This window comes from Cannabis sativa, chromosome 1 (genome assembly GCF_029168945.1).
Source record: "Cannabis sativa cultivar Pink pepper isolate KNU-18-1 chromosome 1, ASM2916894v1, whole genome shotgun sequence".
NCBI lineage: Eukaryota > Viridiplantae > Streptophyta > Magnoliopsida > Rosales > Cannabaceae > Cannabis > Cannabis sativa.
This window is the reverse complement of record NC_083601.1, coordinates 21,005,900-21,017,692: the sequence shown is the minus strand read 5'-3', so window position 1 is coordinate 21,017,692 and position 11,793 is coordinate 21,005,900. Positions and strand designations below refer to the sequence as shown.

At 33.6% G+C, this 11,793-nt stretch overlaps 1 protein-coding gene across 1 annotated transcript; it reads right to left on the bottom strand.

The window, feature by feature from the left end:
- Nucleotides 1–8,268: 8,268 nt before the first annotated feature.
- On the bottom strand, nucleotides 8,269–10,935 carry LOC115704687 (probable glucan endo-1,3-beta-glucosidase BG4). Its single transcript, XM_030631887.2, has 2 exons — nucleotides 9,640–10,935; nucleotides 8,269–8,883 (listed from the first exon to the last, which is right to left on the bottom strand). The coding sequence occupies exons 1-2, from the start codon at nucleotides 10,206–10,208 to the stop codon at nucleotides 8,412–8,414; spliced, it is 1,041 nt and encodes a 346-aa protein (XP_030487747.2). The 5' UTR covers nucleotides 10,209–10,935; the 3' UTR covers nucleotides 8,269–8,411.
- Nucleotides 10,936–11,793: the final 858 nt, after the last annotated feature.

Genomic DNA, 11,793 nt, shown 5'->3' with positions numbered 1-11,793 from the left:
TTTAACTCATATTGTCATCTTTCTAAATACACATCATGTTAAATGGATTACCATTAAATAACATACATGCACGATCCATTCGGATTTCTTGATGTCTCTAACTAAATGTACAATGTTTAATATCAATAGTAATTATGATATTGCCCATAAATTCTAACTTGAGTTGGCCGAAGGACCGATATCCCTGTCCACTTGAGTCATAACCGGCCAACAAGAGCAAGACCCGTACACTTTTCTCCTTTAACATAAGTCTTTCTTAACTACGTGTAGGTTCTTTTCGAATGACCGCTACCCCATAAAAAAACAAGATCTGGCTCTAAATTGGCTCAAATGGCGCCTTTTTGCATCTTGAACACTCCGGATAAGGTCACCATCTCTTATACTCACTTTGACCCCTATCATGGTCACCCAGAACCTTTCGTTTTATCCCACGTAATTTGTGGTTCATTTAGTTTTTGCTTCTTGATCTATTAGTAAGGTGGCTTCATATATTCCACCACATCTAGTGGTACAACGAAGTCTCGGTAGTATAAGAACGGACACAAGATGAGCACCTTTATCTTTTCAAATCTTAGATTTATTTTTTTCTCCTTGTCGTCTAACCATGTCCCTGTATAACGGAATTTACATGTTCCAAGCATTATGGTCATAAATAATTCTCTTCCATATTGTTTGCCACGAGCCCCAAATAGCTCGCTAATCGGACTATTTGATTGCCCTTCTTTGTATAACTTATCACATATTTAGTCCACGTCTTCTAACTATTTAAAACTCGAACGGATATTAATATCGATATGCATATACCATACACATATTCTTATCAAAATTATCAGTATGTTACTTTTCCCAACATACTTTATAATTGCCTAAGCGGAGTAATCCAATAGCAAATAATATAAATACTTACTATATACCATGAGTCGACACTGTCCTGCGACAAATGTACATATTCGACCGATCTTCGGGACCTTTAAAACCATGGCTCCTCGATGCGAGTTGTAACGCCCTAATCTAGGGACGCCACGTGTGTGATTTTATAAACTAGTTTAATACTAATAGAATAATTAATTATTAAAAACCATGATAATATTAAAAACTTGACTAAAATAAAACACTAAAAATGGACATTATAACGGCATAAAAAGTGTGTTCGGGAATCACATTTGTAAAAAGTTTCTTAAAGAAATATGTACGACAACCATTTAAACATAAAATCAAAATACACGAGATACAACCGATCTAAAACAACTCACGGCAACTCGGCACGCGGGCCTGGCGAGGTCAATATGTACATTCTTTGGAGAAACGCCACCTCATGGTTGATCTAGCTTTTCTTTGCCTTTACCGCACCACATGCACCCCGTGAGTCACGAGGACTCGACGAAGAAAAGTAATAATAACAATCATATAGCTTATTATTCGAATATTGTCATTTATACACAATAAAAATCAAACCATCACACATTTTTCATAAGATGAAATCCAAATCACTACTGGCATCTGCCACGAATAAACATTAGTATACGGATATTTGGTAATACAAAACCATTATACCAATAATGGAATTCATATTCATTTAATCATATAAATAATATATATGTTACCTCATAAAGCAACCATCTTCATGACATCATGTTGCCTAATTAGGCAAGTCGATGCTTTAATCGATGATCTTGTATTGTATCGCCTAATCGAACAAGCCCATGCCATAGCACGGCACCCATATGTCGCATAAACGCATCACACTAATCGGGTGAGCCTATGCCCAACACTGCACCCATATATCATACAATTGCATCACCTAATCGAGTGAGCCGTGCCACAATACGCACCAATATATCGCATCGTCTAACTAGACGAGCTCGTACCTACGCCGGTACTTATCATGTCACCGACGCTGTACTTACGCCCGCACGTCGCCGGGAAAATCGCATCACCTAATCGGGTGAGCCGTGTACTACACTCGGTACTCATCATATATCACTAACGCCCGTACTTACGCCCCGGTACGTTACTAGGAAAATTGCATCACCTAATCGGGTGAGCCAACATATCACATGCATAATATTATCACATTATCAATACTCGGCCAATCAATCTTTTCAATATATAACAATATTAACTATATCTCAATATTAATCAATTCATAACAATACTAATTGTATTACATACAATGTACTATGCAAGACAATATACTTTTCAATATATAACAATATTAACTATATCTCAATATTGATCAATTCATAACAATACTAACGGTATTACATACAACGTACTATGCGGTACAATATACTTTTCTATATATAACAATATTAACTATATCTCAATATTGATCAATTCATAACAATACTAACGGTATTACATACAACGTACTATGCAGTACAATATACTTTTCTTACCTTTAATCCAGGTTCATACATTTCAATCAATCCAAGTGGAGAACTATCCTCGATGATCCGTACATGTCACGACAACGATAAACTAATAAGTGTTTATCCTAAAACAACCTTGCTTATATTCACATAAGACAATCTAGGGTTTTCTACCAAACCCCGCGGTATAAATACACTAAAATAAAACTTATATTTCAGCTCTAAAACATACACCATATTGTAGAGCTCGTCTCAAGCTTCGAAACGGTATATAGAATATCCAAAACGGACACCCGAGTCAAAAGTTATGACAAAAATACGATTTACGATCTCTTAGGAATTTCTATAAATCGTGAAATACGAAAATTTCAATTTTCGCACTCACGAAACACTACCAAAACTTATCCAAATCACTCCAAACTTCACGGTGCATGTATGCCATAAATACTACCATCCTTACGTAACGAGAAATAAAAATCGACCCCCCAAATGAAAAACGCCATTAACGTTCGGACTAAGCTTTAAAAAGTTCCAAACTCGATTTCTAACTCAAAAATCACTTCTAATTCAACAAGAAAATATCGAAACTAGTCCCATGACTACCCGAGAACAATTCTATGGAGGTCGAACCTTCATAACTATTCTAATTCACAAAACCCCTATACGAAACCAATTGTTTTTAAACTTAAAACGAAATTAAACCATACCTTAAGCTTCCTCTTCAAAGATTTGCTATCCTTACTACCGGAAGCTTAGATCGCTAAGTTTTGGATTGAAAATTGAAGAAAATAGATATAAGGGGAGAAGGTTTTATCGAAGGAGGGAGAACGAGGGTTTCGTTCGTCGTTCGTTCTGTTCTGTTTCACTGATAACTTAATATATATATATATATAAAAGTTAACTTACACGTTAACTTATATATAAATAATATTATAATAATATAATAATAATAATAATAATAATAATATAATAATAATAATAATAATAATAATAATAATAATAATAATAATAATATATTAATAATAATAATATAATAATATTAATAAAAACTTTATTATTAATAATTATCTTATTATTTCTTAGCCACTAAGAAATTTCTATTTTTAGGGTATTTGGTCAACTTCGAGTACCCTAAAATACCCCAATATTTCTAAAATCAACTTATCCCAATAATCTCATCAATATTTCTAACTAAAACTGTTGTGACATTTTTGGCCTCCAATCGGGTCTCCAGGGTCGCCAAACTTGAAAATATTTTTATTTCACAAATAACTCATATTATATCCACGTATTTCAAATAAATCCCCGTAATTAACAAATTACGCTTATATATCCACTTATTGAGTCTCCGGGGTCGCCGAACCTGAAATATTTTTATTCCACATATAGCTCATATTACATTCACACATGCTATATAAATCTCCGTAATTAACAAATTACGATTATTTACTCACTTATAGCAAAATTTAAATTTTATGCTGAAATAAATTAGTAGGATCATAATCCCACTTATTACCTGATTAATTCATAATATCAATATAAACCCTAATTATTTACCATTTAACTTATCGGGATATTACACATACTATTCACTGATTATAGCTATGTCTATTGTAAAGCAAATAATAGAGAAGCTTAGTAGGTGATTAGTCTTCTCCATTCTTATGAGCTTGCTTCTGGATAGAAGGTTAATTTTGAGAAGTCTTCAGTGTTTTTTAGTAAGAATACGACAGTGGATGTCAGGGAGAGTATCTGCAATTTGATGAGGTTGAATGAGGCTAGTGAAGGTAGCTTTTATCTAGGCCTACCATGTATCATGGGTAGGAATAAAAATGCTATCCTTGGTTTCTTAAAGGAGAAAATGAAGAAAAAGATTTTCAGTTAAGAAAACAAATTTCTCTCTAAAGCTGGGAAGGAGGTGTTGATTAAGTATGTTGCCCAGGCTCTTCCAAGCTATGCTATGAGTGTGTTTCTCTTAACTAAAGAAATCTGCTCTAGTCTTGAAGGTTTAATGGCTAAATTTTGGTGGAAGGCCCAGTCTAATACTTCGCATAAGGGGATTAGTTGGGTTAGTTGGAGGAGATTGTGCCAACATAAGCATGCTGGGGGTTTGGGATTTAGAGATCTTAGACAATATAATATTTCTTTCTTGGGTAAGCAAGGGTGGAGATTACTTACCAAGGAAGACTCACTCATAGGAAGGATCTACAAGGCTCGATACTACCCGACGGGGTCTTACATCACTGCTGAGTTAGGAAAAATCCTAGCTTTATTTGGCATAGTATATGGGAAGCCCAATCCTTTGTTCGACGGGTTGCTAAAAGATCAATTGGAAACGACTCTACTGTGAGCATTTTAAACGATCCTTGGCTGCCTCAAGACAGTAATCCATATGTAATAACTGTTAACCAAGGACTTGATAATAAAGTGGTGTCCAATTTGATGTTGGTGGGAGAAAAGGGGTGGGATGTAGATGTTGTTGATGATATGTTTGAAGAGCGTGATGTTCAACTGATTTTGAGTATCCAATTGAGTGACTCAACAACCACGAATTCTTGGTACTGGAAGATGGAAACTTCGAGCTTCTACTCTGTTAAAAGTTCTTACAATCATCTTCAAGTTTCGTCTAGAAATTGCCTCCATCTTCAAGATGAAAGCTATTGGAAAAAGCTTTGGAAACTTGACGTCCCTCCTAAGGTTCTTCATTTTTTGTGGAGAGCTTGTTCGGGTTGTCTTCCTACCAAGGTACAACTTAGGACTAAACATGTAAATGTTGATCTCATATGTCCTTTATGTAATGTCAATTACGAGACCATTTTCCATGTGCTTCTTGGGTGTCGTTTTGCTCAAGCCTGCTGGCATCTCTCGGCTGCAATAGCTGCTGGTGTGGATGATTTCAGCAGCTGGTTTTTCATGGTTTTGGATGGTAATCAAGGTGAGGTGGCTGTCGACACTGCAATGATTTCGTGGAGCATTTGGAAGACGCGAAATGAAGTTTTTTGGCAGAAAAAAACCAGCAATGCGTTGAGGGTAGTACAGTCGGCTAGGAAGGCCCTTGATCAATGGCGAGTTGCAACCAAGAACACAACAACTTCTTTTGCTACTGGTGTACTTTCAAACAACAACATATGGAGCAAGCCAACGGGTAATAAGATAATGGTAAATGTTGACGATGCTATTTTTGAAGATCAGCAAAGGTTTGGTTTTGGTTGTGTGGCTCGTAATCATGTTAGGCATCTCTTGGAAGCAATTTCTGATTCTAGAATTGGCATGGTGTTGCCTGAAATTGTTGAAATCATTGGCATGAAGGAAGCATTAAGTTGGATTAAAAGGAAAGGGTAGGAGGATGTGATCATTGAGACTGATTCATTGATGGTTGTTCAAGCACTCAATAGCTCTGTTCATATGTCTTCCTACTTTGGTTTGTTGGTGGAGGATTGTCGTTTGATTTTATCTACCTTAAAGAATGTTTTAATCTCTTTTGTTTATCGATCTGCTAACAAGGCTGCCCATTGTCTTGCTCGGGAGTCTTGCTATTTGTCAGGTTGCTTGTTTAATGAGCTAAATGCTCCTACTTTTTTGAAGAACATTGTAATAGCTGAGGCTGTTTCTTAATAAACTTCTTTTAAAAAAAATATATATATTTTTAGTCACAATAATTGTTGTGACTAAAACTAAATTAGTGACAACTTGTAACTAAAAACTATATTTTAGTCACAAGTAATATTTTATTGTAACTAAAAGTCACATTTAGTTACAAAAAAAGGGATATTGGCGGCTAAACTACCTGAACTTTACGGTTTGTAACACTTAACCACAAAAACTGAAATTTTGACGGCTAAACTACCTAAACACTGGTTCCGTTTTGCTCTGCACACCTCCGTCCAAAAATCACAGTTAAGTGCCACGGTGGACTGTCCACGTGCACACACTTGTACACGTGGCAAGTTTTTAGTGGTCCACGTAATATTAATTTTAAAAAATTAATTTTTTTTTTTAATTTTTTTTTTCTTGTTTTTTTTTCTTCTTCTTCTTCTTCTTCTTCTTCTTCTTCTTCTGCAGAAAAAAATTTGTCGACTGGAAATTGTTCAGAATTCACTCTATCTCTAGAACCAAATCAATTCATTCAGATCCCCAAAATCCCTAAAAATAAAAAATTTCGAAACCCTAGAAAAACCAATTCATATCAGATTCAGATCCCAAACCTTTGATTTGAATTTGAAAGCTCTCAATGTCGTGCTTAGCCCTCTCTCTTCAACCCGCCAATGGCTCTGACATCCTTCTCCAAACCCGAGAGTGGTTTCCTCCGACACAAGCCCTAGTCGCACTCTCCGCCTTTCGCCAGACTCGTCTCGCTTTCGGCTCCAGCAAGAACAACAACAACAACAACAACCAGTCTCAGTGCACCAATTTCGATCCCTTTATTGATTCCATTAGCGACGATCCACTCGCAGCTTCCAATGGCCAGCTCATCATCGGGGTCGAGAGTCGTTACCGAGTTGTGTATAGACTCGTCAACAACATTTATGTTCTTGGAATCACTACGACTGATCACGACAACGCAATCAACGTCTTCGAATGCATCCACCACCAGCAGTCGGCCGCCCAACAAATGACCAACTATGACGCCAGGAGGAGGAGAAGGAGAGAAAGAGGGCTGGGAGGGTTTCTGCAGAAAAAGAAGAAGAAAAAGAAAGAAGAAGAAGAAGAAAAAAGAAGAAGAAAAAGAAAAAAAAAAATTAAAAAAAGAATTAATTTTTTATTTTTTTAAAATTAAAATAAGTAAAAAAGAAAAAAAAATAATATTTTTTTTTCTGATTTTTTAATTTTTTTTTAATATTTATAATTATTTTTTAAAATTAATATTACGTGGACCACTAAAAACTTGCCACGTGTACAAGTGTGTACGCGTGGACAGTCCACCGTGGCACTTAACTGTGATTTTTGGACGGAGGTGTGCAGAGCAAAACGGAACCAGGGTTTAGGTAGTTTAGCCGCCAAAATTTCAGTTTTTGTGGTTAAGTGTTACAAACCGTAAAGATCAAGTGGTTTAGCCGCCAATATCCCCACAAAAAAATTATATTGTGACTAAAAAGTTGTCACTAAAAGTAACAGTTTTTTGTAGTAAACGAAAGCTAATGGGAGTTATATATAGAAGCTTTAAATTGGTTCAAAGACAATTATGTTATTTTTGAGATTGATTGCTTGGCAATTGTCCAAGCCTTAAGGGGGTGGCTGGTTATGGTTTCAATATTTGGTATTGTTATTTATGAATCTAAAATTTTACTTTCTGAGTTAAGAAATATTATAATTGTTTCCGTTGAACCATTAACTAATAATGTTGTTGTTTATGAATTTGTTAGAACTACTCTAGATTTTAGTTTGAAGATGTCTTGACTAATTTGTTATTTCATGTTTGGTAGCATAAATTGTTAGTTTATAAAGTTTGAATTTTCCATTAAGAAAATATTTATGTGTGAATGTATATTTTACTCAATATAAAATTTAATTAATATCCAATTTTCAAGAAACATACATTACATATTTTTTCAGTATTATCCTGTAATTAATCTAGTTTATACTACATAAACCTATTCAATCCTATCCAATTCTCTCTCCTTGAAAGATTAATATTTTATGTATTTAATAATTAATAAATTGAAAACAATTAATGTTGGATTCCCCTAATATGGAAGAGTTTGAAATAGATAAGTACTAATAATACTAATGGAAATATTGTAGAGCTGGCTATTTATTTTAATTCCAAAAAAATATTATAATAAATTATAATTATTATCAAGCCATAATATTAATTCCAGCTATCAAAATTGCTATTTCTTAATTTCTTTCCATATGGTTTCTTGTTTATTGTTCTTAAAGAAGAGAAATGACAAAATAAGAAAAAAAAAATCCAACTAATTTTTATTGAGAAAATTATAATTAACTCCAATGATCTCTCTGTGTAGCTACATATTAACCCTACGAAGACAATAAAATAAATGATTGCTAAAGATGAAACTAACAATACTATAATTTGATTTAGAGTTGACTGAAAACAGGATAAACAGGGGTCATATCGGGATAAAATAGGCCAAAATTCTGCTCTACCCCTGGAGACTTAAGATTCTCATTAAACATGGCGAAAATATAGCCTTCCAGGCGCTTATTAGGCCGTCTTGGTGTCCCAACACCCGAACTGACATGTTTGATGAAGTTGGTGTTGTAAGTGGACGCCAAAGCCTGCGTCGTAAGCTCACCGTTCCCCGCCGAAGGCCAACCGCTCTCCGACACTACCAGCTCCACGTCTGGCACGCCTGCTGATTCCATGGCTGCCACGAAAGAGTCGACCATGGCGTCGAACAGGTTCTTGTAACCATAGGGACCGTCCTGAACGACAACTTCTGTCGCTGTGAACTGCGCGTAGTCTAGCCGAACGTGCGCTGGGTCTGATGCGTAAGCGAAGTATGGGTACACGTTGATCATTAACGGCGATCCTTGACTCGATAAGAAACTGAAACGTATATATATATATATATATTGAGAGAGATGATATTGTCATTATGTTGATTGATTGTGGTAAAAGGAAAATATTGGTCATACGTAGCTGACACCAGTATAATATATAGGGAAAAGATAGAAATTAGTACTTTTTATTATAATAATATAGATGTGTGTAGAAATAAGGTATAAAATTTATTATTTTAAAAGAAAAAAAAGTATAAAACTTATTATATTATTGAGAAATATTAGAATGCACTACTCGTGAGTAATTAAGTATTTGGTAAGAAGATAATTTTGACGGAATATTGCTAATAGAAGGTAGTGTCATCTATATTAAAGTAATTTACTGTATAATTATTTAAGTTTAACTCTCAACTGTAAGAATTTTATTATTAAGTGTTAAAGTAAATTGTCACGTGACAATTGATCTAGGTTATTAAATTTTTATTTTAAAAAAATTAATTTAAATATATAAATAAAAAAAATAATTGATGATATAACTTGACATTTATAGGCATGAAATACCTATAGAGTTTTAGAAATTTAACTTAACTATATTATTACTGCCAAAAATAAATTTAGATATTAATTTACCACCGAGATACTTATATATGTAGACTTTTTTTACTAATGTAAATGCACTTAATTACTATATTTTAAATTAGTGAGCTATTTTTATATTAATTATTACACTCCATATTAAAATACTCCTCGTATTTTTCATGTATATATATGAAAATATGGTTAATATATATGCATGGCTCACCTCAGAACACCTTTGAGGTCGGCAGCGGCCTGAGCGGAGAATTGGCCGAGGGAGGGAGGATAAGAAGTCGACAAAGCAGTGCCGGGAAGAGTTGTAGTGACTTTTATTCCGTGAAGGTTCTTAGTATCCAGAATATTTTGTAAGGACATCATGACAGGCCAAACGTAGTGACCAAGGTCACCAGGGATGACCTCATTTCCAACCACAAGATATGGGAAATCGATGTCGTTTAGGTAGGGCTCCACGTTTTGGGCGAACCATTGTTGGAGGGCTGGTGGGCTGGAAGCAAAGATAGGCAGATCCTGGTTCTTCAGATCCAAAGCCACTTCGATTTTGCTACCTTTCAGGGCTGCGAGTGCGGCTGGGTCGGGATCGAAGAGCCTAAGCTTTGATACGCCATTTTTCTTGTATAGGTTGATAACTTCCGCCGCCGGTGGTAGGTTGTTGCCTAGCATCCCATAGTTTACGCCGATATCGGTGGCTTTAGCCGCGCCGAACTGGTTGGTGATTATGAAAATGGTGGAAAGAAGAGAAAGCTGCGATAGTACTACTACTAGTGTCGCAGCCATTATAGTGAAATAAGGTAAAAAGGGTTTTGGAATGAGTTTGTGTAATGGGGTTATTTTAAGGCTTATTTATAGGGTAATGTTCATGATAAAATTTGGTATATTAATTTGGTTGTAAAGCTAATCTTGTACCTACTACTATACATGGTAAGAAAAAGAAAAAAAAATAAATAAGGAGATTTAAGGATTGGAATATGTACTTACATATTTGCACATATTCTATAAAAGATATTTCATTTATTTCTATAATATATATGGCAAGTCGATCGTTTTGGTAATGATAATTTCCTTCAAGATATATATGAGTCATATATACATACAGTAATGATATATCAAAAATTCAATATAGGAAAGAAGAAATGGATATCAACCATGTAAAAATATTATGACCCGATAGGTTGTTGACCGACATAATAAAAATATTATAGATAAGATAAAGTTAGAGAAAAGCTCTCATTAAGCGTTTGATATATATTATTATATTGTTTGATATAGATCATTATTTTAGTTAGTTACAACGATTAAAATCTAAATATTTAATATTAACTTATTCTAGTCCACTTAAGGTTTTAGACTTCATGTGTTTCGGTGCCTGATCTGAATATACTGTTTACAAATTACTCTCAAACCTTGATCGGGGTATTTCTTTTCATTATTATTATTTTTTCAGCTCCCGGTCTGTGTGAACTCTGATAGCCTTTGGACCATTTTTATACACAATATATATATATATATATATATATATAATTATTACATTTGTTTCTATATTTTATAAGTCTCTAATAGTTCATAAGTTTTCCTTTTCGAATCAAAATTTGTTTCTATATTTCTTTGACAGTCAAGGCGCTCATTCCACCGTTATCTCTTTGTTAGTCTTCAAATGGAGTTTTCTTTTCCTATATTTAAATTATTATTAGTTTCTAATTCTCTGTGACTGAATTTCTAGGAAGAGATGATGTTCTGCAAAGTCGTTACCGGAAAAAAGTTAAAAGAGTTTCATTTTCCGATGACGAGGGTGGTGGCGGAATAACCGGAGACATGATTTGGGTTGTTTTGGTTTAAGTTTTATTACTTTTTATGGTAATTTATATATTATATTTATTACATTTATTATTTTCATATATAGTTATTACATTTATTATTATATTTATATAATTTTATATAATTTTGACTTTTGTTATTAGTAGTATCTTTTCTTGATTTTTTCCTTTTATATGTTTAGCTGTAAAGTTTGCTTCTTTTCATTTATTGAATCAGAAATTGTTAAATTTCTTTCTTTAATATTTTATTTTAATAAATTTTATTATTATTATTATTATTATTATTATTATTATTATTAATACAGACTTTTGCTTAATTTGTGGTATTTATTTTATTTTAATATCTTTAGAAATTTTTTTATTTTAATATTTTAAATAATTAAATAAATATTTTTTTTCTTTTAATTTATTTTCCTTGATTTAAATTATTGTATTTATACCCTATTGATAGTTTATAAATTTATATTTAGCAGATTATTATTACTTAATTCAGTACTAATTTGAATGTTGAGTTGCGCCATTGATAATGGTTTTGGTGCCTTTCAAGG

Coding starts and splice junctions, on each gene's coding strand:
- LOC115704687 (XM_030631887.2), bottom strand. CDS start 10,208: ATGGCTGCGACACTAGTAGTAGTACTATCGCAGCTTTCTCTTCTTTCC. Junction 8,884..9,639: donor GACCTCAAAGGTGTTCTGAG/GTGAGCCATGCA, acceptor TATACGTTTCAG/TTTCTTATCGAGTCAAGGAT.